This window comes from Histomonas meleagridis (assembly GCF_020186115.1).
Source record: "Histomonas meleagridis strain 2922-C6/04-10x chromosome Unknown contig_20, whole genome shotgun sequence".
NCBI lineage: Eukaryota > Parabasalia > Tritrichomonadida > Dientamoebidae > Histomonas > Histomonas meleagridis.
Genome location: NW_027150805.1, coordinates 1,567,400 through 1,595,119, shown reverse-complemented (window position 1 = coordinate 1,595,119; position 27,720 = coordinate 1,567,400). Strand labels below are relative to the sequence as shown.

The 27,720-nt window shown below is 30.5% G+C and overlaps 10 protein-coding genes across 10 annotated transcripts; 6 read left to right on the top strand and 4 right to left on the bottom strand.

The window, feature by feature from the left end:
* Positions 1-40: 40 nt before the first annotated feature.
* Positions 41-1,765, top strand: GO595_003043 (GTPase-activator protein; the record flags this gene model as incomplete). The annotated part of the gene is made up of 1 exon (XM_067916020.1): positions 41-1,765. One exon carries the CDS (start codon positions 41-43, stop codon positions 1,763-1,765), a length of 1,725 nt encoding a protein of 574 aa, XP_067776844.1.
* A 1,985-nt stretch (positions 1,766-3,750) lies between these two features.
* Positions 3,751-4,374, top strand: GO595_003042 (DNA-directed RNA polymerases II and IV subunit 5A; the record flags this gene model as incomplete). The annotated part of the gene is made up of 1 exon (XM_067916019.1): positions 3,751-4,374. One exon carries the CDS (start codon positions 3,751-3,753, stop codon positions 4,372-4,374), a length of 624 nt encoding a protein of 207 aa, XP_067776843.1.
* Positions 4,375-4,502: 128 nt separating this feature from the next.
* Positions 4,503-4,817, bottom strand: GO595_003041 (60S ribosomal protein L44; the record flags this gene model as incomplete). Its single annotated transcript, XM_067916018.1, has 1 exon — positions 4,503-4,817. One exon carries the CDS (start codon positions 4,815-4,817, stop codon positions 4,503-4,505), a length of 315 nt encoding a protein of 104 aa, XP_067776842.1.
* A 3,846-nt stretch (positions 4,818-8,663) lies between these two features.
* GO595_003040 (uncharacterized protein) lies at positions 8,664-9,491 on the top strand (the record flags this gene model as incomplete). Its single annotated transcript, XM_067916017.1, has 1 exon — positions 8,664-9,491. One exon carries the CDS (start codon positions 8,664-8,666, stop codon positions 9,489-9,491), a length of 828 nt encoding a protein of 275 aa, XP_067776841.1.
* A 24-nt stretch (positions 9,492-9,515) lies between these two features.
* GO595_003039 (uncharacterized protein) lies at positions 9,516-10,136 on the bottom strand (the record flags this gene model as incomplete). Its single annotated transcript, XM_067916016.1, has 1 exon — positions 9,516-10,136. The coding sequence occupies one exon, from the start codon at positions 10,134-10,136 to the stop codon at positions 9,516-9,518; it is 621 nt and encodes a 206-aa protein (XP_067776840.1).
* Positions 10,137-18,006: 7,870 nt separating this feature from the next.
* On the top strand, positions 18,007-18,867 carry GO595_003038 (uncharacterized protein; the record flags this gene model as incomplete). Its single annotated transcript, XM_067916015.1, has 1 exon — positions 18,007-18,867. The coding sequence occupies one exon, from the start codon at positions 18,007-18,009 to the stop codon at positions 18,865-18,867; it is 861 nt and encodes a 286-aa protein (XP_067776839.1).
* A 2,539-nt stretch (positions 18,868-21,406) lies between these two features.
* GO595_003037 (AGC family protein kinase) lies at positions 21,407-22,684 on the bottom strand (the record flags this gene model as incomplete). The annotated part of the gene is made up of 1 exon (XM_067916014.1): positions 21,407-22,684. The coding sequence occupies one exon, from the start codon at positions 22,682-22,684 to the stop codon at positions 21,407-21,409; it is 1,278 nt and encodes a 425-aa protein (XP_067776838.1).
* Positions 22,685-23,025: 341 nt separating this feature from the next.
* On the top strand, positions 23,026-23,856 carry GO595_003036 (Ribosome biogenesis protein BRX1; the record flags this gene model as incomplete). Its single annotated transcript, XM_067916013.1, has 1 exon — positions 23,026-23,856. The coding sequence occupies one exon, from the start codon at positions 23,026-23,028 to the stop codon at positions 23,854-23,856; it is 831 nt and encodes a 276-aa protein (XP_067776837.1).
* Positions 23,857-24,606: 750 nt separating this feature from the next.
* On the bottom strand, positions 24,607-25,527 carry GO595_003035 (uncharacterized protein; the record flags this gene model as incomplete). Its single annotated transcript, XM_067916011.1, has 1 exon — positions 24,607-25,527. The coding sequence occupies one exon, from the start codon at positions 25,525-25,527 to the stop codon at positions 24,607-24,609; it is 921 nt and encodes a 306-aa protein (XP_067776836.1).
* Positions 25,528-26,952: 1,425 nt separating this feature from the next.
* GO595_003034 (Myb-like DNA-binding domain containing protein) lies at positions 26,953-27,690 on the top strand (the record flags this gene model as incomplete). The annotated part of the gene is made up of 1 exon (XM_067916010.1): positions 26,953-27,690. One exon carries the CDS (start codon positions 26,953-26,955, stop codon positions 27,688-27,690), a length of 738 nt encoding a protein of 245 aa, XP_067776835.1.
* Between the last annotated feature and the right edge of the window lie 30 nt (positions 27,691-27,720).

Below are 27,720 nucleotides of genomic sequence, written 5' to 3'. Positions count from 1 at the left end.
CATCCTGTGAAAAAGTAACACTTTTTATACAACCAGAACAATGGGTGAAGAATACCCCGCACCGTATGAAAGCAATGAAGACCTTTTTTTACTGAGCCAATACAACCAAAATGTTGCTAAAATTATGGCTGATTTCGACTTTTCAAGTTTACCTAAATTCCAAGGAAAATCACTAAAATCACACAAGGTTTCTTTGATTCAAGACATGGAGGCCATTGATCCTAAGGATGGATTTTTAAATTCTACACCTTATTTAACTGAATTTGCTGAATATGTTCATGATATATTCGGACAAAAAGTTTTACAAAATCTAAACTATTACTGGCCTCCATCAGTACCAAATGAAGAACCTGTGCGATCATTTGTTTTCTTTTATGCATCATTAATTCATTCTTCACAAAATCCAATAAATGTTCTTCAATGGGCTATTGCCAATTTTTCATCTCCTGATTGGTATGGAGAACCTACTAAAATTCATGTCAAAGGTTGTTGTTCCTGCAATAAAGGAAATCAATTTAATGAAAATTCATTTTATTGGGCTTTTTTAAATCACAAAGATCAATTTAAGTATTATTCTGTTGACTCAGGTCACATAAGACTCGTTAAAAAATCAAAAGCCACCCAAATTGTGTCAGATAACGATGGCAAATCAATTACAGTTTATACTGAAAACAACCAAAAAATCGTGACATTTATACCATCCAATCCAGCTCAAAGAGAAATCTGGCCAACTTTACTTAGTGCAAGCATTACACCATTTCCATTAACAATAAGTGGAATTGGCAAACCTATACCAAATCCATATATTACAGCCTTATATGATTCTGTTACCTCTGATGATTTATCAGTATTACGCACCATATTACATTATACAGTAACGAAAATCACAGATGGTCCTGAGTTTACAGCTGCTCTCTTAGACATATTTTCTCACGCCGGATTAGTGAATACTTTACTAACAGTAATGGTTGGGCATGAGTTCGAAATTGATGCTCTGACACCAACAACCGTTTTAAGAGGGAACTCACATTTGACTTCAATGTTCAAAGTATTTTACAAACGGTTTGGACGACAGTACTTCGAAAGTGTCCTTAAAGAAATAGCATTACGTGTTGACTCTAAAGGGGACTTAGGAATGAAAGACCCGAGTAATATGAAAATGGATGAAATTCATGAATTATTATTTTGGACATTACATAAAATTATTGGAAGTGGTAAGTTTATACCTATACAAATCCGTCATATGGCATCAATACTTAAGCATATTTCAGGATCTAAATTTAACCAAAAACAAGCCACATTTAATACATTAAGCGGATTTTTCTGTTTGCGTTTTATTACTGCTATAATGGCAAGCCCACAAACATTTGATGAGACATTAGATTTAAAGAATCCGATACCAAATGTATTTATTCCATTTTCACAATTAATCCAAATGCCATTTAACATGATGCCTTTAAGTGGTAGATATGCCGAAATGAGTGCTTGGGATGATGAGTTATATAATGACATATTTCCAAATTTAATGAATTTCGTATTCTCTGTAGCAGAATTAAATGAACAGCCAAAGTATGAACCTCCTAAGCCTGAAGAACTAAGACAAGCCTTGGAATATGTTTTAGAAAGAATTAGTATAAATTCTGTGAAATTTAAAGAAAGATATTCTGTAATTACACAGACTCAAACTAATTACCCAGTTGTCGGTTGGAACATTGGTACGTTCTTGTTGAATTTCTTTAAGGATAATTCGATAAATGATGTGTAGAATAATAATACATTTAGCGAACAAACATTTTCTAAAGATAAACTTTGTAAATCTTTTTTTTTAACTTTGATAAAGTATAATAATCTGTTGAATACTGATAAAAATCTGATTTTAGTTGAGTTTAAAGACCTGATGAATGGCGAACGTTAATATTCATTCATAACTTTATACAAAATTCGATTTTGGTCAGATTCGAAACAAAATGAATATCTCTAAGGATCCAATATTAAGGAAAAGAATGACTACAATGGTAGAAGAGATCTATGATAAGTGCGTTATCCCACCCTCTAAAGCTTCATCACTTCAGTTATCAGATCCTGAAAAGAAAGCAATTGATAGATGCACAATTAAATATCTTGAAACGGCCAAGTACGTTCAAGAAGTATTTCACGAAGCAGTAGAGACAATAAGAAAATTTACAACAGAAGAAACACAGAAATAAACAAATGTTATTTTCTATCAACTTTTTTATCCTTATCGAAAATAATATGTTATATTAAATCTTTTGTCCAACAAAATATTTTTTTAAAAAATATTTATTCATTTTCTAAATAATTCTTGTGTATGAACTGTGCCAATCCGCTAATATTTTCATTTTCCGATTCCATTAAATATGAAATTGCTTCTTCACCGCCATTTGATAAAAATCTTTTCATTAATCCTTCGAATCTTTCATCTTCGGAAGTCGTTTCGAAAATCAAATTTATTGCTTCCAACGTTTCGAACGTTAATTCATCTTCTTCATATTCAAAGAATTGTATGAACAAATTAATTGATTTTGTTTGTAAAATTCTTATTCTCGCGAATGATCCGCCATTTATTATCATCATACAAGCAAGTTTTCCTATTAGAATTTTATCGACAAATTTAGCATGATCAAGAGCAAAACCGATTTGTCCAAAAACGCCATATTTAACAAACATAAGAATTAATTCAGGTTTCCTAAAAATGATTTTTGTTAATGTTAAACATGCTTGTCTTTGTGTAGCGTTATCAGGTGGGTCAGCTAAGATATCAACGATTCTATTTAATCCTTCAACCGGATAATCAACTTTCATTTCAAAAGAATAAGATACAAATAATAACGCGGGTAATATCTCATACGATGAATCACATTCAAGAAGATCTTCACAACGTGTTATAAAATCATCTGTTAAAACTTCAAATGTAAATTCTTCATAATATCGAATAATTCGTATTAAAATCCAAAACGTAGAATGATATAAACATTTAAGATTTAAATTTGAGGATTTTCGACAAAGTGTTATCAGTTGTCTGATATGTTCTTGTTCAAGTGGAAAACTTGTGTATTGCAATGCAAGATCAAGTGCTGCTTCTTTAATTGAATCTTCTGGATTATTAAGAAGAATTTCAAGTTGATTAATTGGTATTCGTGAAAGTATTTCATTGCGATAATCAATACTATCACAACATACATCAATTATGCAGACAAAGGCATAATAAAAAATGGGTGCATTGGGATCTGTTAGGTATCTAAAGCAAAAGTTAATGAAGAAAGGCACATCCCAGTCTTCAATGGTTCGTGGCCCACGTGATAAGAGAAGTGAAAAAATATGAAAAGCTGTTTGACTAATTTGAAGATTTGGAATCTCACATAATTGGTATAAAATTTCAAGAAAATGTTTTTCAGAAAATTCTTGAGGATCATCAAATCCATTTTGAAATAAAAATGTTGAAAAATCATTCATTGCATTAATGAGATCTCCTTCCTGTTTGTTGTAAAAAGATGCTGCAATTTGGTCATAATATTCTGCAGGTGGTGGAAATTCTTGATTATTATTTGATGGAACAGAATCCCAAAGTTTTTGAAAACCACGTTCAAAAATACGATTTGATACAAGCTCTTTTATTTTATCTGAAGGATTTGAATCTGTATCTTTGCTTCGAAACATGTATGAAATTGTAAACGTTCTTAAAATAAACGGTCGATGGCCGTGGCGGTTTTGACATGGTTGCCCATTCAGATGGATAAAGAAATAGCAAATAGATTCTTCAGAATGAGGAGAACAGTTTCTCAAATGATCAGGGATCGTGGGTTCAACGTTGATCCTATTGATTATGAAATGGATTTTGATACATTTCTTGCAACTTTCCCTGGCGCTAATACTGATCAATATAACAAAATATATGAACATAATAATCCAAACATTCAACCAATCATGACAAAATTTGATTATGATGATGGACACTTCACAAATAAGCAACTTAAAGATTGTTTAGCTACAATGAAAGCAAAAAACATAAATCATGCAATTTTGATTGTTACCGATGGATCTATGACTCCTATGACTGTAAAAACTGTTGAAAAAATAAAAACGCAAGAAGGAATTCAATTAGAATTATTTGAACAAAAAGAAGTTTTGATCAATATTACCGAACACGAACTTGTTCCAAGGCACCGTCCATTAGCAGATGAAGAAAAGAAGCAACTTTTAGATAGATATCAGATATCAGAATCTCAAATTCCAAGAATTTTAAAGACTGACCCTGTCATTAGATACTTGGGAGTTGATGTTGGAACTGTTGTGGAAATTACAAGAAATTCCGAAACTGCAGATAGATATATAACATATCGTCTCGTTTGCTAAATAATTTTTTAAATATTTTTTGAGTTACACCATTGCAACAATTATATTTTTGAACTCAATGTAAACACATATAGAAGTAAAATCGATTTTGCAAATTTGATTATTAATGAATTTTTATTAAACTCCGTTTACCATGTTGGTTCGGCATGCTTCTTCTTTTTGTCAACCATCCATTCGAACTTCCTAAGACGTCCAAGGCAATACATTGATGATTTCTTGCATTGTTGGCATGTGAAACGGAGGCTGATCTTCTTTGATGTCTTCTTGCTACGACGAAGGAATGGTTTAACACGACCCACGAAACCTTCTTGTTTACGATCATATCTACGGCGACCAAGGGCGACTTTACGTTCTTCACCACGGCTGGCTTGTGTTACCTTAACAGTGGTGTGCTTTTTGCAGAATTTGCAAAAGAATTTCTTTGTTTTTGGGTAATGCACCATTAGGCCAAAGGAAGGCCAAAACCGTTAAAGTACTTGAGAACGTTTAAATACAAAGAACGAAACCCCAAATTCCAACGAGAACCCTTAACTTACTGAATTTAATTGTGTTACATGTGTTAAATAAAGAATTACGACAAATCAATAACAAAATTTATAAATATAATTATTTCAATTTTAAGTAATGGTAATAATTTTTATGGTTTCAGATGTAACTTCATTCAAAAGCTTTTTTATATTTTGATAATATTCTAAAAATTATGTTTTTTATCAGAAGAAATCATGATTTATCACCATGACTAAAATTGCGAACGTTTAATTTTATTACATCGCCAATGGATTGTGTTGATGGAGGTGAATTGAAACTTCTTAAGCCTCTTGAACCCAATAAAAGCGATGAAACAGAATCAAAAATTCCACTTAAAATGCAACATTATATTGCTATACTCTCAGATCCTTCTCAAGCTTTGAAATATGATACAGATCCTGTTAGTAGATCAACTGCGTTTATTATCAAACAAGAGATTTCACGTCAAATAGAAGGAGGTAAAAGTGTTACTATACCACTTCCACGTCAATAAACCATGTTTTTCAATGGTAACTTGAACTTCAGTAGAAACCAGGAATTAAATAGAATAAACAATTTAATAAAAACCATTTCCCACATTTTTGTTAATTCGCAATTGGCTAATGACAATAAAAGAAAAAATTTTCGTCTTTCATTATTAAAAATTAACGGTTTCTTAATAAAAATCGGTTATGATCGTCCATGGAGTAACATGGATGAGAAAACAGAAGAAATAGCAGTAGCAATGATGGCAAATTTTGAAGCAAAACGATTGAATGAAACAAAAAGGCTAATTGAGTTAACAAACAATCAGCAATATCAACATTATCTAGCGACTCAAAATAATCCAAGGATAACAGATATTCTCAATCAGAAAAGTAAACAGGTTCAACAATTGCAAAGAGATCTTGACCTTCTTTTGTTACGTCAAACCAGACTTTTTCCATCTCCTGAGGCAAAAATCCATTCATTGGAAATTTATAATTCCCAGAAAGAAGTGACAGATTATTTGATTGCTGTAAAGGCAAAACAAGACCTTGAGATGCAGATAAATGAAATCAAAAAAGAAAATAAGGAACTTCAAAAGGAGCTTGAAAAATATGAAAAAATAAATCGTAAAGCATAATAACAAAATTTAAACTAATAGGAATTAATGCACAAATATATTAAATAAAAGTTTTTTTAATGTATATACATATTATATAATTTAAATCCAATCCTTAAAGATTTATTAAATGTAATGAATTTTTTTTTTTTTTTTTTTTTTTGTTGTTTTTTATCTAAAAGTTTTTGTAAAATAGTTTATTAGTTTCTAATGATAGACAAGATTTGATCATATATATAATAATAATTAATTTCGATGTTTTTTATTTTAATAGAATGAAATTGGTGAAGAAAATTATTTTTACTGAATTTAAATTTTTTAATGTTAAAAGATGTTGGTGTACATTTTAATATAATTTTATATAATAATATCTCTGGTGTTATTTTGCTCCGTTTTATATTTAATAGTAAATTATTTTATTGTTATCAATGTAATTATAAAAATGTCAAAATAAAAAAATTCTATTCTCCATGGATTTCCTTTATTTAAATACAAACCTCTGAGATTTAAATGCTTGTAAGGAAACAATAAAAATTAATTCTATCGAGTAGTATAAATTCTTTACGAAATCGTTCAAAAGGTAATATTGCCACTATATTACATTTGCTTCAAAAAATATAATAATAATAGTTTATAATCTATAATTTCATCGTATGATTTTTTATTAACAAATTGAAGAAAAATTTGTATTCAATAGATTGAATATAAAAGAATCATAAGAAACAATTACAATTGTTCTTTATTTTCAATGAGTGGAATCTTATTTTTTAAAAGTTACAATATAAAATTTATAGAATTAAGATCATTTCACTAGCTTGTAAATTTTCTTATATGCCTTTTCCCCAGCCTTTAATTGATGTATCAATTTATACTGCTACTGGGTATTCCCCACATAAACTCGATCCTCAAGTCAGAGAAAAATTAACAAGAATTTTCTCGAATTTTATAAATAATAAAATAAGTCTTGAAGATGCTTCAAATCTTTTAGTTGCAGATGGATATGATCCACGTTCAGTAATTCGTTTAATGAGAATAATTAATGCGAAATCTAATTCGACAAAGCAGGCGCCTCAAAATAATGACCTTGATCTTCAGAATGAAGCAAGTCATAGAACGAGAAAAAGATCAATGCCTTGGACAATGGATGAAGATGAACTTTTACTTGCTGGGATATATCACTATAGATTCTCTGATTGGCAAAAGGTTTCTTCCTTTGTTGGTAATGGTAGAACAGCAGCTCAATGTGGTCAAAGATGGTTCAGGTGCTTGGATCCAAATATGAAGAAAGAAAAATGGACAAAAGAAGAAGACAATAAATTAATGAATTTGGTTCAAATATATGGTGTTCACTCATGGTCAAAAATATCAAAGGAATTTGGAAATAGAACAGATGTCCAATGCAGGTATCGATATAATAGAACAATAAAACAAAATAATTTATTAAGAGCATATGAAAATAAATGCGTTCAACCAATTTTCCCTACAATTCCAATTAACAGCAATGTAATACAGCAGAGTCCAATTCAAAACCAAAGTTCCCAATTATTTCCAAATCCTTTTTCGCCAGAATTTAATAACCAGCAAAACATTACTCATGATCAATCACGAGATTTGTCATTTTTTAGTTCAGTGGTATCAAATCACAAGTAAACATTTCGCTCAAGAACTAAATATATATTATGTTTATATGTTTTTTTTTTCATAACATTCTTTATCTATAAATGTAAAAGTATTTCAAATAATTGAACATTATTTTATATTTTTTATTTTATTTATATTCATTGTGAATGAACAAAAATAATCGAGAAATGATTTGTGATGTGATGTGAGTTGATATGTAAAAATACGTTAAAAAATGAGTGGGTTCAATTCTCTCCACAAATCACTCAGTAATGAACAGATCCATGAATTGAAAGAAGCATTTAACTTATTTGACATTGACGGGAGTGGAGAAATCGATCCACACGAAGTTTTAGCTTCACTTGATTCACTCGGATTTAATGATTCTTCACAGGAAATAAAGAAAATAATTCACGAACTTTCTCAAATTAAATCACATTCAATATCCTTTGATGATTTCATATCTATATTTACCAGAGTAATGCAATCACGCGACCCTATTGAAGAAATGGAAAAAGTGTTTATGCATTTTGATGATGATGACACAGGAAAAATTTCATTTCGAAATTTAAAGCGAGTTTCAATTGAACTAGGAGAGCAGCTAACTGATAGTGAACTCCAATTAATACTTAAAGAAGCCGATAAAGATGGAGACGGCGAAATTAGCAAAGAAGAATTTATCAGAATTTTGAAAGAAGCTGATATTGAGTGAACATTTTAGAATGTACAATTAGAATATGTTCAAACACAAAAATTCTATTTCTTCATTCTGTTTTAAGATTTTAGCTGCTTGCAAAAATAATTTAGAAACTCATAGTATTAGTTAGTTTATCATTAATTCTTTTGATTGTGTCTTCATCTTTTTTTCATTGAATCAATTTATCAATAATAAACATACCTTCACATTTTAATTTTTTAACTGCTAAGGATAAAGTAAAAGGCTAAACTGAAACAATGAAATAATATATATATTTTTGTTTGTTCTGCAGTTAACGTGTTTTTTGTGAAATGTTATGTAAAAAATCAGTTATCTTTTTTTTTTGTATTTAATATATAGATGAAAACAAGCTCAAAAGCAAGTCAAGCATCAAAAGCAACAAAAACAACACAAGGAAATTCATGGAAGGCAAGAATATTTTCAAAAGATCACAAAGGTAATTATTCTATAGATAAAACAAAACTTATCTTTGAAATTCAAAAGGCAGCAAGAGATCCTAACACAACAGCACATGAAATGGAAGAAATGCTTACACTTGTAAATGATCAACTAAAACAATCAAATGCGTTCAAAACTTCTGCATCTACTAAGACAAAAGAATTAAAAGAGAATAATGAAGCGCTTCTCCAAATCAGCAAGGAACACGATCAAAAAATTTATAAGCTTCAAAGTCAATATTTAAAAATACGATCATCCAATGATTTACTTCAAAAAGCACAAAAAAACATTTCCATTGATAATTGTGACGATTATGAGTTCACAATTCAATGTCTCCAAGAAGAAATCCAACAAGCCAAATCTGATATCAGATTTCTCAAGTCAGCATTTGGAGCTTCTGATGGAGATTACAGTTATGATGAAGCAGAGCTATCAGATGAGTTATCAATTTCAGGTACTGAAACTGAAGAAACCAAACAGAATCAAACAACACCACAAGCACATGAACCAGAATATGATCCATGGCGAGGTTCACCAGAAGAGGAAGAAGATTGGGGAAATGATGGCGAATGGATTCCACCAGAAGGCGACACAAACGGTCACACACGGGACACCCCTAAAGACGATCAAAACGAAGATTTCCCTCCAACAGAAGAAGAAGAAATATTCGAAGAAGAAGAATACAATGAAGGACCAAATGAATATGGCGTTCGATTAGTTATCCAATAAATATTAAAAGAAGCTGTTTAGTGTTTACAATTCTTTTGTAGATGGTTCTTCAGTTTTGACTTCTTCTTGAGCTGTTTCTTTCTCTTGACTTGCCTCTTCCTTTGGTGCTTCTGCTTCTTCTTTTTTTGCTTCTGCTTCTTCCTTGGCCTTCTTTTCTTGTTCTTTCTTTTGCTTCTTGAGTTCCTTCTTTTGTTGCTTTAACTCTTTGATCTTTTGGTTTATTTCATTCTTTTTTTGCTTGAATTCATCGTTTTCTTCTTCCTTTTCAACATTTTCATTAAATTCAGTTTTCTCTTTCTTTTCTTTCAAGATTTGTTCAGCCTTTAAGATTTCAATTAATTGGTTCTTTTCAAGTTTTTCCATTTCAACTGATTGTGCTATTGTTCCGTTGACATAAAATTGAAGTTCGCCTGTTTCCTTTTCTGAATCAGCGCAAACAGCAATAACAACTTTAGCAGTAGACATTTTCTTGAAAATCTTTTTAGCCATCTTGAAGATTGTCTTAAGATTTTTAGTTGATTCTTCAGTTACGTTCAGATTAAAAACAGCGACATAAGTGTTATTACTTACGAGCTCTGTGATATTTTCTTTAGAATAGAAATTCTTTTTCAGTGAGAATGCTGTTGCTAAAATAACAAAGAACATTTTTAAGTGATGTGAACAAAGAAAATTAATTTTGACTTAAACCGATTTTAATTGATAGTATCGGCCACTTTTTGACAATATCAACCGCCAACACCCCCTTAATCTAGCATCGGCCAATTTTGAACGTTAAGCTATTTAATTTTCGAATTTGGCATTATCTGGATAAACAACAGCAACTATAATAAAAAATGCCAATTTAGCTTCATATGAAATTTTATTACTCAAATTGTTTCCTTGAATTTCTTTAATTTCATAACAATTTACAGTCCCTAAAAATCTCCTTCAGAGAGCGGCATGCGGTTATAAACGTACGAAAGCCGATGGGCAATGCCGTTGGATGAAAACACCCATTTTGATCAAATAACTTTTAATGAATTTTTTTAATGGAGAGTTTGCTTTTTTATAGATACAAGTATCTGCCTCGTTGGTGTTAATAACAAACATTCAAATCTTTCATTAGAAAAACTTAATCAAAAACATTTTCTTTATTATAAATGAACGAAGTGCTCATCCAAGAGAACCAATTGCAAACAAAAATTTATTAATCAAAACAAAATTTTTATTTCATAATTCCGTACTTATTGTTGTCTTAAACAATTCCTTATGTGTCCTCATCATTTTCCTGAACTTCTTCACGAAGTCATTCCTATATACGATTCTTTTATCTTCCATTAATTCGACCAATGTATTATATACCAACTGACAATCGATTGATCCATTTACATATCTCATGAACAAACCTATGTCTGCTTGTTTTATATCGGAACTTATAATCATTCCCATCGCTTCAGCAAATGGCAGAAAGTGCATTGGTGTAATTTGTTCCAGCATTTCTTTGAAAGGTTGTTTTAAAGCTTCTTCATGGACGAACTCTTGTAGTGTATTCTTTGTAACAGTTACCCAAGTCACGAAAGTTTTCCAAGCAGCGCAAGATACAGAGTAAGAATCAGATACCATACATTTCATTATTTCGATAATCATTACATTATCGTGTAAAGGTGTACCGTAATTATGTAATTTTTCTGTAATCATCTGTAAGGATTCTAGTACTTTGCATAAAGTTTTCCAATCCTTAGAGTTTTTGAATAGTTTACGCGTGACAAAAAGTGCGCTGACAAAATAATCGTGTGTTTGGTGCGGTTGCAAATTTGAACAGGCTCTGATAAGTAAATCTATCAATGAGTCCAAAAGTAACGTCTGCGTAACGGTCGTTTTATGTGGTGACAACAAAGGAATTTTATTAATTAATTCATTAATGTTATCAAGTGGTAAACAATAATATTGAACATCCATATTGAACAACGAAGAAATGAAATTAGTTAAATGCTCATTGAGAGAATCAAACAGAGATTGACAATTTTGAGAGCTTTCTAACATTTTGTAAATGATTAAAGAATTCGATAAATTATAAATTATAATGATGGATAATATATGAAACTTACTTAAGTCTGCTTCAGCAATGGACTTAAATATGTAAAAAATAGAGCGATTATTACTATTAAAGGATGTTAAAAATTTTTCAAGTAATGGGATGACTGAAGTAATCGAAAAGATATAAATAAACAACGTAGATAAGAAAATCGGATCTTTTTGGGATAGGTAATACATCCAGTCGATAAAAAACATCGATGACTTTGTAATCATTTGAAGAAAAGATTCCATAAATGTCATATAAGCTGTCTCAATAACGTTAAAAAGGCTTTCATTCCTTCGTAATGTCTGTACAAGTACTTTTTTGAGGATATTTAGGTTGTTAATTCCTGTTAAAGATTGATAAAATAATTCATATTTTTTATCAGTTTCATCTTTTATAAGTTCCTTGAAGTGATTTACCATTGGGTCATAAATACAATCAGATACATGAGAAAATTTGATTAAGATTCGTAAAGTAGAATATAATGATTGAGTATCAGAAACTAACATTTTTGATATGGTTGAATTTGTTTCAAAGATATTATGTAGGAAATAAAACATATATATTGATTCAAATGATGTATTAGCCTTATTTAACGAATCGCAAATTTCAGTGAACGATGGAGACGGTTTGAATTCAAAAGTGGTGATGGAGCCGTATTGTGTTGCTGCATTCATGGAGTATTGAATGAGCTTGAAGACACGTGAAATAGAGAAGGTTTTTGGATCAAGATCATCAGTTCCATAAGATTGCATTGAATAAATTAAAGAAGTAGGGAAAACTGGAAATGATATATATCGAAAACTGGTCTTATGAGGAGGCGGTGCTTCATACGGTTCAACTTTTTGCAAAGAATTGAAAAGATTCTTAAGTGATTTCTTCGATTTTTTGAGATTGATCTTGGGCTTCTTTTTGACTTTTTTGACAACAACTTTAATTTTGTATTGCTTGGACCCTCTGGATTTCCTTGACCGCCTGCTTTTCATTGATTTTTGAGAAATACAATCCGAATTCTGAATTGGATTACTAATTAGATCCTCAAATTCATCAAAATCAGTCATATAATGCCCAAGGTTTGGATTGGGCGCCATTTCTTGACATTCGTTCTCTTTAAACTTTTCTGGATGATCGGGAATAAAAGAAGCTTGGGAACAAATTTTTGTCCAATTATTTACTGCTTCAAGATAGCTTTCATATGTGTCATAAAAATCTGGATTAGGCTCTGGAGGAATAAGCTTGCATTGATTATCTTTTTTTATATGTGCAGATATGGGTACTGTTTTATTGAATCTACCCTTTTGGGAAAAAGCACTCTCTTCATCAAACGCCTCTTCTTTTAGTATTATAGATTCAAGCTGAAGATGATTTTCTGGCCCTAAATATCCTGACGGAATTCTATTTTTTAATTTTGGATTAATAAATGGTTTAAAAGGACACGGAAGAGAACCCCGTACAGGAAGAGGAAGTGATAATTTTCTAGCCATTCGTTTAGTTTTTTTATACCAAGAAATTGCTTTTTCTTGATAGGCAGAATAAGAAGAAAAATTTTGTGAAATCGGGAAAGCTGAAAGAAACTTATCGACTGTATACACAGGTTCGTAATTTACATTTATTATTTGTTTATTCGGGGAAAGAGAGAAGTTTAAGGATGTCGTTTGTTTATTATTTAAATTGAGTGTCTATTCAATTTTTCACCAATAACCGAAATCTTATACACAAAATGAGAGCATTAAAAAATGGTAAACGAAAAAACAATGGTAAAAAAGTGCCAAAAGTTAAGTGAAAATTAGTAAATTTTTTTGCTTTTCTCAATGAATATTCATATTTTAAAAAAAAATTAAAACAAAGTCATATTGCCTATAGTTGTCTTTACTATATTTATTATTTTAAGTTTAAAATATTTCAAAAAATTAAAGATATGAGATAAAAATCAGTTTTCAAATTTTTTGTTTTTTTTACAAAAATAAATGTTTTAAGAAGCACTGAGACATTTTATTTAGTTTCATTGTGTTAAGCTTTTTACCCTTTTAACGAAGATCGGGGGTTATGTACAGTTTGTCTTGATTTTTTCATATGTTTACTTGGTTTTTTTGTTAACAAATCGAAATGAACTGATTTCAATTTATCAGAAATTTTTCAAAGGGCTTGAAATTCGGTTTTGCGAAAACCAAAAATATTTTCATGTATTAGTAAGATAAAAAGGAATTTTTAAAAACCTTATGTTGCCATCGTTTTGTTAATGCTATTTCATATTTTTAACAACATTTCTTTTGTAAGATTACCTACTTTTATGAAAACTCTCATCTCCAAAAATCCGTAACAATAAACCATTCAATTCCATTCAAAAAAGTTAACGTATATATCCAGAATTCCAAACGAAAAAAACTGCTTGTAAAATTTAATGAAAATAATCGTAAGGTTCAGAAACTTCTAAAAAACCGTAGCGCATGTACAAAAACCTAAAACCTTCATTGTAAAACCGGTTTTTTAAAAGGGCGATTAAACGGTTAGAGATGCATTGCTATTTAATTTCCTCTTTCAAAACAAAAAACAAACATTCTTCAACCAACAGACAAAATTATCACATCAACAAACTCTTATTTTTTCTATTGAATTCAATTTTTTCTTTTCGTTATCAAGTGCTGAGAATGAGCATTCTCTTTATTCCATCAGTATTGTCGTCTTTCATCCAATCTTTATGATTTATGGGATTTAAATTGTTTGTTTTTTCCACGGCCACAAACCAACAAAAAAACACAAAAAAAGGGCGGTTATCTAAACCGAACCTGTGGCCTCGTAATTTCAAAGACCCAAAGTTCTGGACTCAATGTTTAATGTAGGGGGAAATTCGGCTTCCTCAACAGGTATTTTTCCAAATAAAGGTAATAATTCTAATAGCACACAAGCATCCCGCCCATTATTTCAGACTTCTCAAGGTATTTTCAAGAATTCACCAGGATTATTTTCGCCAACCTCATGCTGGAGTCCACAAAAAGTAACTAATGAACAGTCCGTAAGGAAGATCCCACTTTCTTGTAATCAGATGGTGAGTGCTCCTTTTATGAAAACTCCTGAAAAGATTGTCGAAAAAAAAATCGAACATTTCATTCCAGAAGTTGAAACACCAAAACCACAAAAAAGCACAAAGCAGCCTGTAGAAAAGGAGAATGTTACAAAAAATCAAACAAAGGAAAAAACATCAAAAAGCCATAATGCAAAGCGAAAAAGCAGGAGGGGAAAAAAATCATCACACGAAGAAGAAGTAAATGAAGAACCGAAAGTGGCTCCAAAACAACGCTCCATGTCAACTCATCGATCAAAACCAAAAAAGAAATCCATCATAAAAGAGGATGAATCAACAGAACAACAGACACCAACTCCGTCAATAAAACCAGCCAAGCCCAGTCAGCCAACAGAGCAATTAAAACCAGTTCCATTAATAAATTCAAACCAATCCAACCAACCAACACCAAATTTTAAACCAATTCAATCTTACAATCCAACCCACCATGATACAACTGAAACACAATTCAAGCCAGTTTTATCATTCAATCCATATGAATCCTTTAATCCAAAATTGGAACTCAAGTCAAAAGCTCCTGAATCCTCCACAAAAGAATCTGATTTACCAAGTCATAATTCCAACAATGATACAACGACTTCCGAAGATGCGGCGCCAAAAAATGAGCATCAAAGTAATCCATTGAAAAAGTCGGTAAGCATTGAAAAACTAAAAATTGACTTCCAACGCCCAAAACCGATTTTCACCTCATCCACGGCAATAAATTATATTACTCAAAAAGCCTATTCACAAAAAACAAATAATGAACAAAACCAAGTTCTAAATAAATCTTCATCAACTGAAAGTTTAAATAAAATTGATAGTGTCAGTACAATAAATTCACCATCGAAACCAATCGGAAAAGTTTCATATATTTCATCATCGAATGAATACTTAAATAGAATCGCATTATCAATGAATGAGAATAAAGAACAAATGTCGAAAAAACAGAATGGCCATAATGAAAAAAAAAAAGATGAAAATAATATAAACGAAGTTAAGGAAAAGAAACCTTATGTTCCACCATTTTTTCTTCAGAATCAAACAAATAAAGAAGAGAAAAAAGAGAAAATGTCGGAACTCGAATTGAAATTATTTGGTGGAATTAAAAAGAAAAGTGGTAAAACATTTGGTGAATTGTTCTCTGATTCGGATGATTTTGACTTTGATGGATTTTTTGGCGAAAAGAAAAGCACAAAGAAAAGTAATGCGAAAAAGAAACAAACAAAAAGAAGAAAAGTTAAAATTTTAACAGATTCAGAATTGGAAGATGATGAAATAAAAATGGAAATGGAAACTTCATCAGATACTGAAACTAAAGAACGAAGAAGAAATATTAAAAAAGAAATTTCATCTGAATTAGAATTCAAAACTGAAACAATAACAAAAAAGAAAAAAGAAAAAAGAAATACAAAAAATAAAAAAGAAATTACAACAAACATCGAAAATAATTCCAATTTCGATATTAAGATTGATATTAAACCTAATCGAAAAAGAAACAATAAAAAAGAAAATTCATCATCTGATACAAAACCTAATCAAAAGAGAAATACTAAAAAAGAAAATTCGTCAGACTCTGATACCAAACCAAATCTAAAAAGAAAAAACAAAAAAGAAATTTCATCAGAATCTGATACTAAACCAAATCTAAAAAGAAGCAATAAAAAAGAAATTTCATCAGAATCTGATACCAAACCAAATCTAAAAAGAAAAAACAAAAAAGAAATTTCATCAGAATCTGATACAAAACCAAATCTAAAAAGAAAAAACAAAAAAGAAATTTCATCAGAATCTGATACTAAACCTAATCGAAAAAGAAAAAACAAAAAAGAAATTTCATCAGAATCTGATACTAAACCTAATCGAAAAAGAAAAAACAAAAAAGAAATTTCATCAGAATCTGATACTAAACCAAATCTAAAAAGAAAAAACAAAAAAGAAATTTCATCAGAATCTGATACCAAACCAAATCTAAAAAGAAAAAACAAAAAAGAAATTTCATCAGAATCTGATACTAAACCTAATCGAAAAAGAAAAAACAAAAAAGAAATTTCATCAGAATCTGATACTAAACCTAATCGAAAAAGAAAAAACAAAAAAGAAATTTCATCAGAATCTGATACTAAACCTAATCGAAAAAGAAAAAACAAAAAAGAAATTTCATCAGAATCTGATACTAAACCTAATCGAAAAAGAAAAAACAAAAAAGAAATTTCATCAGAATCTGATACTAAACCTAATCGAAAAAGAAAAAACAAAAAAGAAATTTCATCAGAAGCAGAAAATTTCTTCGAAATAAATGCTAAATCAAAAAATAATATGAAAAGAAAGTCAAACGAAATTGATACTTACAAAGATAACAAAAGAAGCAGAAGTAAAAAACAAAATTTTGCAAAAGGTAAAAATATGAAAATTGAATCATTTTTTACATCTGATTTGGAAAGTGATAAAACAAATGAAAATATACAAAGCGAAATGTGGGAAATAAAGAATCTTGAAGTTACTCCTGAAATGCCAAAGAAGAAAATAAAGAAGAAGCCTCCAATGAAACTCCAGAAACTAAAAATGGTTGATTTCGTGTTTGAAACACCTAAAATCAACTTCATGTTGTAAGTACAATTATAGATAAATAAATACTAAATAGATACAAATCCATTTTTTGAAATTGTGTTATGTAAAAACACAAACAGAAAGCTTAAATACTTACAGAATTAAACATAGCAAAATTTGAATGTGACCGTTAATAATTAATTTTCTTCAAAAACCGTTTGGTGGGTGCGCTTTGCGAAATGCTTCTTGTTCCTTCACCTCACTCCATTATTCACCAGCGGCATTATAAGAAAAAAATAAATGATCACCAGACGTTAGACAATCAAATTTCTACAGATATAAATAATGATTTTCAAAATATTTCATCAGTTAACCAAATATTTTCACGTTTATGGCAGGTTGATTTATCGCTTAGTCTTAATAACAAAGAAAGATGTTATAACATTTATTTATTGTTAGCATTATTTTCAAAAAAGCATCAATTATTTCATACATCCAAATTTTTTCTTAAGAAAGCAGTTGACCATGGTAGCTTGGAAGCCATTTCTTTACTTGGGTCATATTATCTAAATAATACAAAAAAATCTCTTTTTTGGCATAAACGTTTTTATCGCTCCAATCCACAACTCTTATCCATTGACATAATAAAGTCATTTATACGCTCAGGTCAATATCTCCAAGCACTCCATTTTATACCCCGTTCTACGTTATTCATTTTTGATAATACCATAAATAGTCGACGAGCGCTTCTAGTTTCCAACATATTTTACTTACTTAATGATCCCATTCATATCCGTTGGTATCGTTATTGTGCAATTTGTGGATATAAAAAAGCATTAATTTATATGCAAAAACTAAATCCCGATATTTGGGATAAATATTCTCCAACATTTGAATCTGTTGATTATTCACTTATTCGCTTATCGCCACCTGCTGTTCTAGATGATTACAGTGAAGTAAATCAACTTTCTGAAAGTTTTTGCATCAAACACGAACAACAACAACTTTCATATGACTCAAGTATCCAACTTCAATTCCGTCCTAATATTGCGCAATCGATTGATGAATGTTATATTACACCTTTATGTGTCCAAAACAACACTAAATCACTTTTACTCATTAAAATATTTACAACTGCATCACCGAATCTTCGCGAACGAAATTTGCAGTTGTGTAACATATTTATTCATCAACTCTATGATAAGTCACCACGAGACATATTAAGTAACATCTTGTTTAAGAACAAATGTACATGTGGAACAGAAAGCGATTTAATTCGCTGCGGATTCATCGCGTTTTTGGTCGGAGATTATGATATGTCTGTGAACATATTTTATAGAGCATTAGCAAAAGGAAGTGAAACAGCTTCCACTATGATTGGCATAATTCTTTTTTATTTATATCAAAAGAAGAAAAGAGCGTTGATGTTCTTTTCACGAGCTGCAACAAATCCTTTGGCTTTAGCGCATTTAGCTTTAGTGTTTAGTGATAACGAAACGTATTTGTTGAGATTAAAGGATATTGTGGATGAGGAAAATGAGGGTTTGATATATGAAAAAATCGGAGACGCGTTTTGGGATGGAGTTTTGGTGCCAAGGAATAAAGTAATAGCAAAGCTGTTTTATGGTGTGGCTTTGGATAATTATGATAAAAACTTTAAGGATGAAACAAATATTATTGAAAAGATTTCCAGACCAATTGAATAAAAATGTTTTAAAATTATTTTTATTTTAATGAATTCTATTTAAAATATATATTTGATAAAAAGAACTCAGTTAAATAAATGATCAAAAATTGTAAAATATCGATACAGATACATGGATTAGAATAAATAACGCTTCAAATACAGAAAATTATATTCAAACATCAACACTATCATATACATCAGTTTACACAACAATTCAAACATATACAAGTGTGAATGTTGTGACATACAAGAGTACAAGTGTTAAAACATTTGCATATTTAATAACAAAAACAACCATATATACATACACACACACAAAAGTAAATGGCAAATATATAGATACAGATACATGGATTAGAAATAAATACCGCTTCAAATACAGAAACTTATACATCTTCAAGAGTAGCATAGAATACATTGTCACGTTCACCGACAACAACACAGTCACGAACGTACACAAATACGAATTCATTGACATCATCACAAATATATATTCCAATTACAAGGAAATCAATAACAGAAACATTAACAAAAACGAATTCAGAAACATTTGCAGAAACATTTAGTGAATCAAAGACACGAACATTAATTGGAATCAATTCCGTTATTTCATCAATCACATTAATCAAACCAGAAACATTAACAAAAAATCAAATACCATATCAGAATCATTTATTATCTCACTAACACTTTCGTATACACAAAAAGAAATAGAAACAGATTCATATTCATATGGAATTTCGTTATCGAATACTTTGATAAATTCATTAACAATTACGAACACAATTTCAATTAATAAAATATATATTTCAAATACGATAACATTTACGAATTTCGGAATATTTTCAATATTATAAGAGCAAATTATTTAATATGATTATAAAATTCTACATATATTTCATATTATTCCAATTTTTATATTCTTATAAACTCGAAATCAGAAAATTATAACGAAAATGGAAATGATATATATTTAATTATTGGAATTATAATTGGAATAATTGTTTTTATTATATAATTGTTGTAATTTTTGTTATAATATTACGACAACATCAAAAAACGAAAATGAAACGAATGACGAAAATAAACTTGAAGAAGAAAATGAAAATAAAACATATGAAATCAACAATTTTAGTGTATTATCATATAAGGATATTGAAGAAGATCCATTTTCTAATGATTTTAAAGAACAGACATTTGTTACAAATTCACCCTTAAGGGTGAAATAGGAAAAGTTCCAAACACACGAACACAAATAGGGTCGGTTAATTGTGGAGAATCCAATTTTGTCATTAAAATTTGAGAAAACCTGGGCGGTTTTTTGAAACTTCCAAAACCTTTCTAACGATACCCGTCACACATGAAAAACTCGAAAACACGATTAAAATCGATTTAAAAAAACTTGGAGAAAAAATTTGACTAAAATTTTCACTTTTTATATTAAAACCGATCAAAACATCAATTTTGTTGACAATAAGAAGACGTTAATTTTAAAAATCAGATTTTTGGAAAAATTCAAAAAATGGGAATGAATCAGTCTAAAACCATATATTATGATGACGATCCCTGTGTTGTAAGAGATAAGAATGGAAGATACCTTGGTCATACTGGTCAACTCCCACCCGAAAACCCAACAAATCAGGATTCGATTACTACTATTATTGGTTTTGAAGCCACTGGTAAAACAACACTTTTTAATATTTTGTGTGGCATTGAACAAAGTGACACATACAAATCAACTCTTCCAGGAACTTTAAGTCATATTAATGGTGACGAAAATAAGACAATTTATGATAACTCTGGAAAGTTTGATGAAACCTACAATGCTATAACAGCGGAATTATATACAAGTCATGCGAATGTTGTAATTATTGTTGTTAGTCCTGATCATATAAACTCTTTGAAAAGCATAAAATTTTTCTCACAAATCCAAATGAACATACCACACCAAGTGATTGTTGTGTATAACAAGTGTGATATTACTGAAGAAAGATCTTTTACTCCAAATGATTTAGAAATTGAATGTAAGAAATACTTGGAAAATAAATCATACAAAATATTTGAAGTTTCTTTGTTGAAAGACATTGGCGTTGAACCTCTCTTGAATGAAATACACCAAGCAATTTAAGGTTTACCTGAATTTAATGTTAAAATGGTTATAAGCCAAAGTAAAACATTTTTAATAAACTTATAGTGAATTCATTTTTGCAATTATAACGATATTGAAATAAATGGAAAATCTCTAAGATCTATTCCTTAAAGAATTCTTTTCTTCTTAAGACCTATTTGGTTCAATGTACATAAACAAGATATTTAATGAATATTATTTAAGAATATCTTCTATTTTGCATTATAGTTTTATGTTTTATATAAAATTGTAAGCAAAAAATAGTTTACCATAATTTAAACCATTTCGATTAAGATCCAACAATTTCAGCTAAGCATTCATATATAAAAGAACAAATTGTAAATCGTTTCAATTGCATCACAATGTATTTTTCATCCGGTTCACTTACGCAAAAGAAAAAAGAATTTTCTCATGACCTTTTACTTAAGCCCTAAAGGAAGTCGCTGCTTGTTGGTCCGAATGAGAAGTTTGAGAGTTCGAAGTTCGGATCCTTTGTCATCAGTTCCGAGTCCATTGGCACCTCACCAGTGAAAGCTGAGCAAAAGTTTTCAGGATCCATTTCATTTACAGCCTTAAAATCTTTTGGAGCTATTTCGCATCTCATAACTTTTTCCCAATTCAATCCATGAAAGAATTGGTGCGCCTTAATTTGGTCACAATCGAATCTTTCTTCAGGATCCTTTTTCAGCAAGTTAATGATTAAATCAGAAGCAGCCTTATGACTATGTTTTGGTATTTCAGGTTCTTCGTTCAAAATATTTTCGAACATTTTGTTTTGGTTTTCATCATAAAATGGCGTCTCTTGGAACATAATCTCATAGAATAGAATCCCAAGTGCCCACCAATCAACTTTAAATGTATACGGCTTATGTGCAATGATCTCCGGCGCTAAATATTCGGCGGTCCCACAAAAAGTGCTCGTGCTGTTTTCTTCGACTTGTTTTGAGAGGCCAAAATCGGTTAGTTTGATGTGGCCGTCTTTACTTAGGAGGATGTTCTCAGGCTTAAGATCTCGATATATGATGTTGTTCTTGTGAAGGTGTTCGAGTGCTAATACTATTTCGGCAATATAAAGGCGAATGTCATCAATGGGTAATACATTAAGATTTGATAAATGATGAAGTAATTCACCACCTGGTGCATACTCAAGACCAATATAAAACTTGTGTGCTGTTTGAAAGGCAAACTCGATTCGAACAATAAATGGATTCGGTTCAAGTGAATGTAAAAGATTTCGTTCGGCTTGTACGGTGGATTCTTGTTTGAGATCAAGAATTCGCTTCTTGTGAATGGTTTTAATTGCATAAAGTTGGCCATTGTCAAGCTTTTCAACGAGCATGACTTTCCCATAAAAGCCTCGACCTAAAACACTGATGACACGGAACTGATCCATAGAGAATGATTTGGATGTAGATTTGCACGTTCGAAGTGCAAAGACCCAGTTTAATACTTCCGGTAAAACGCCTGATAATGTATATTTGTCACCGCTCTCCGTTTTTATGGTGAACTGTGACTTGTTGTCTTCAAGGGTAATTTCTGTTTTGTCGTTAATTTTAACATATTCATAACAATCTGCAAAATTGTTTGTTTTGGAAAAATATAGCTTCTTCCCTTTGAGCCAACAATGACGTACTTTCCATATTCCCAATACCCCTTTCAGCCGAAGCTGACCAGACACTGTCGGGGGTTCATCATTCTCAGAGGACATATGCCACTTTTCGAACCATATCTTTCATATCACATTTCCGTATTTTTAAAGAAGTGATTTTTTAGATGATTTTTGTATTGATTTAATAAGTGTTTGTTTATTAGCTTTCTTTATATATTCAAAATTTGTGAAGAAAAGTTTTAACCATATAACATTAATAAATAATTATTTTTGTACTATTTTAATTTTATTAGGAATATGATTATTTAATTAATAAATTAAAAGATTTAATTACCTATATTTGAAATAATAAGAATTATAATTAGGGAAAAGAGAAAAAAAATTTAGCATTTTAGTGACGATTAAAATCAATTCAAAACCTTTGGTCAAGTAGATTAAACATGTCTGCTGTATTAAAAAAGCTTGCTCCTAAAGAAGATAAAGAGCATAAAAAGCATTACACAGGACCAATGCATCATCGCCCAATGGTTCTTGGAAATAAAGGACTTCTACATGTTCATCATCAAGTTTTGGATGATCTCTTTAAACTAATTCCACATGCCAAAAAGGAAGGTGCAGTGCCGCCAGATGAAATCCATTTTCTTGATACAATTGCATCAGATCGTCATTGTGATACTGTTGTTTTATTTGAAACACGACATCGAAAGAATCCTGAATGTTACATGTGGATTTCTAGTATTCCAAATGGTCCTTCTGTTTCCTTTTATATCAAAGATGCTATTAGTGTTAGTCAACTTCGCGCTCTTGGTAATTGTCTTAAAGGTTCACGTCCTTTAATCTTCTTTGATCCAGCCCTTGATGACAATGGCATTTTTTCCATGTCCAAAATTCTTTTACGACGAATGTTTTCTGTTCCATATCAAGATCCACATTCCAAACCATTTGTAGATCAAACTCTTACGTTCTATAAAGTTGATGATACAATCATGATTCGTCATTACCAAATCCAGTGGAATGACGATGAACCTCCAATGTTAATGGAAATCGGTCCTCGCGTGCAACTTCTTCCTGTTCTTGTCCTCGCAGGCGCATTTAAGGGCTCAAAGATATGGGAAAATCCGTTGTTTGTTTCGCCATATAAGAAGATGAAGGCAGACAGAATCAAGAAGGCAAAGAGGAGAATGAAGGAAAGAGACATACAAGCAAAGAGAGAAGAAAGAAGACAAAACATTCCTAAGCAAGAAGACCCAATGAAGGGACTATTCGATTGAATAAATAGAGCCAATTAATAAAATTATATTTCAAAAACTGATTTTAATTAAAAATTTTTTTCTTAATTCTTCTTGAATGAATTTGGAAATGTTATTTATTGATACCATTCAAAGGAGAGCTGCTCCTCAGTGTTTAGGTGAACTACATGAATGGATGCTTTGGGTTTTTCATTTAGCGAATATGATATTATAAATTGATTTTTATATTAATTAATAGCTATAGAGGAAAAAATATTTTCAATAGTTCAGTGATGAAGTTCAAATGTATTTCACCATAAAAAAATTAAGCATATTGTTCATTAAAATAATCCTAAGATTAAATATGTACTTAATGATTCATACAAATAATTTAAAACAGCCTATTTGGGCATCTATAATTGGATATATGGAAATAGTTAAATTACTTCTTTAACTAAAATGAATTGATGGTAATGCTAAGATACTTATACATTTTATTTGATTTTTATTTTAATGATTTCATATTTCAAGGTGATGTTTGGAATTTATTAAAATTATTTAATACAACATTTATAAATTTACTAGCATTTAAAAATGATTGTTTCGAGAAAGTTAAATTACTTCTTAGATAAAAAGGAATTGATGTTAATATTTATTTTAACATGAAAGAATTTTTCAAAATAATCATTGGAAATCATTCAACATTAATATTTTCTGACTTTGCACTTGATTATAAGGAGAGAAAATCAAAAATTCAAACAAAAACGTTTATTTTCGCTCTGTTATAAAATGTTAATGCGCAAGTTCTGAATAAGCAGTTTCGATACTCTTTGAGAGTAAGAACAAATGTCTTTCAAACAATGCTATATGTTGTTCTGTGAAATAATTCTGTGCTTTCGCGTCATTTATCAACGCGTCAATTACCGCTATTTGATTACTTTTTGATGCTTCGCAAAGCGAACTGAATATTGACGCGACCTTTTCATCTAGATTAGCCGCGGAATACTCAATGCACTCAGCATGCCTAAATGCACTTAAAAGTAACTGTGCTTTAAAGATTTGTAAATCAGAAAATTGCCGATTCATTAATGGTGATGTTCTTACTTGGTCAAGTAAGGCTTGAGGAATCTTGGAAAATACTCTGTCAACAACGGAAAGACCTAAGTCAAGGCGATCAGCACGATTGTAACAATCAATGCAATAAAATGTGGAATCAAATAATAATGGGGGAGAAAGTGTTTGATCAATACATAAAGTAAGAGCTTCCTCATACGTGTTGCCAGCGTAATGGAATAAATCAAATTGTGCTTCCGTTTTGCCAAGCTCAATAAGAAGAACAACTGCAAGATTATGTTTACCTTGGGATTTAAGAACATCTGCTGCAACCCTATAACAGTGGAGACCATCAGCAAGTGGATCTGACCAGGTATCACGGAGGTTACGTGAGATTTCATAATTAAATGTAGCTGATTTGATAAAGAGTCGAGCTGCTTTGACAGCAGTTCGAACTGTTTTTTGTTTGTCGTCTAATTTTTTGTAGCATTGCATTTCGCCAAATATTGCAAGTGCTACAAGACCACATTCGAATGGATTTTGTTCATCTTGAGTTGTTGCAAGATCTGCATATTCTTTAGCTGCTTCATATAAGCCTTTTCTGTTGTTGAATATCTTTGGAATTTTTGAAGAAATTTCATCAAATTTCTTGTAGAACATATTGTTGTGTCACTTTTGGTACCAGAACGTTTGTAAAAAAATCAAGTTTTGAAATTCCATCATAAGCTAAACTAGAACAATCCCAGCTATGATAAATAGGCTAGCGCACATAATTCTTGTTATATTGATTTTAAAGAATCTTTTTCTTTTTATTCTAATCATATCCATCATTTGTATTTTCATTAATTAATTGTTTATATGACCGCTAAATACTTTAGGAATGTTTTTAATGCTTTTACAAGAGGAAAGCCTACTTAATTTTTAAATTGATTAAACCATCAAATCTCAATAGATATATAAACCATGATCAGACCAAACATGGATCAAAATAAGAATTTGCTTATTAATATTAAAAATAAAAAATTGCCAACAGCTAATTATTATGAATAACTTGCTACCCTCATGTAAGGAAGCCGTTAGCATAAGTTAAAGGGGTGCCCCATTACAATTCAATTTTTACCAACTTGAGCGAATCCTGATAGTCAGAAAGGACGATGGATAATGAAATGCTAATAAAAATTTTGCTTGTTGGTGATACATCTGTTGGTAAGGCAGATTTTTTGGAAAGAATCTTTGGCGAAGAAACAAATGAAAAACAGTTATCAACTATAAATCTTAATTATAAGTTTAAACATATGAACATTGATAACACTCCCATTAAGTTACAAATTTGGAATTGTGATGGTCAGGAACATTATCACACAATTCAGAAATCTTTTGCAAAAGGTGTAGATGCAATGCTTATGGTTTTTGACTTTGCAAATCAAAATACATTTGCAATGGTGGAAAGGTGGATAAATTCAGCCATGGAAAATGAAATTAAAAATGCGGATATTTTTCTTATTGGAAATAATTGTGATCAAGAAAAAGTTGTTCCTCAAGATAAAATTAACACTTTACAGAATCGGTATAACCTTAAATACTTTGAAGTTTCGGGTAAAACAGGTTTAAATGTTGAAGAATCCCTATTTGAAATTACTAAATTTATTAAAGATCGTAAAGAAAATGAAGAAAAGCAAGAACTACATGTTGAAGCTCCAACACATGAAAAACATTCTAAGAAAGATGAATCTATCAAGGAATTATGCATTGTATCATAACAAAAATTCTTGAATAAAATCCTATCAAATTTGGCGCCAAAATATCACTTTTGTTTCAAAAAGTTGATATCGCAATTGAAAAAGTTATAATCTTTATCTAAACATTTCTCGCGTTATTATTGCTTTTCCTTTTTGTAATGAATATATTTTTCTCCAATTCGATAATAGATAATAATAAATTATTTAGAGCAAATTATTTTGATTATTTTCTATAAAAATGAAAAACCAGATCATATCGTGCTAACGTACTCCTTAGCACTCACAAATAAATTATTGAAAATTGAATGTGTTATGAAGTTTGGTTCAAAGGCACCTCATTTTTGCAATGGCTCAAGTCACTGGAAATATTCCATTTTTCGATAAGCTGTTCAAAATTATAACAGGGACAACAACAGAAGAAAACAAGGATATGGCTTATAGCTTCTTTGAAATATTAAACCAATATTTTACTCAAGAAATTACTTCAGATGAAACAAATCATAGGCTTGAAGAACTAACTAAAACAACACACACGCTACAAAAGGTTAGAGAAACGATTCAAGCACAAGCAAATGAAATTGGACATTCAAATACAATTGTAAGTAATTTCTATAAAAGAAGTCACAAAGGTCAGTTCGCAGGTTTCAGAAGAAAAGCGCAAAATTGGACTCCTGAAGAAGACGAACGATTAATAACAGGAATTCAACTTCATGGATATGATAATTGGTTAATGGTTGCTAATTATGTAGGAGGCGGAAGGACTAGATCACAGTGCAGCCAGAGATGGCACCGTGTTCTTGATCCAAAGATTACAAAATGTAATTGGTCAAGAGAAGAAGAAGAAAAGCTCCTTGAAGCAGTCAAAGCCTTTGGGACCAAGTCTTGGACAAGGGTATCTTCTGAGTTAGGAAACAGAAGTGATGTACAGTGTCGGTTTAGGTATATCTTTTTACAGAAGAAAGCCAATGATAATCACACTGATATTATTCCAGTTTCAGCACCGATGGCACTGGCACATGGTACATCACAACAAACAACAGATCCAATAATTCCGGAAAATCAAACAGAGGAAAATGCGCAATAAATCCCATCATTTGGAAATAGTAAACACTTA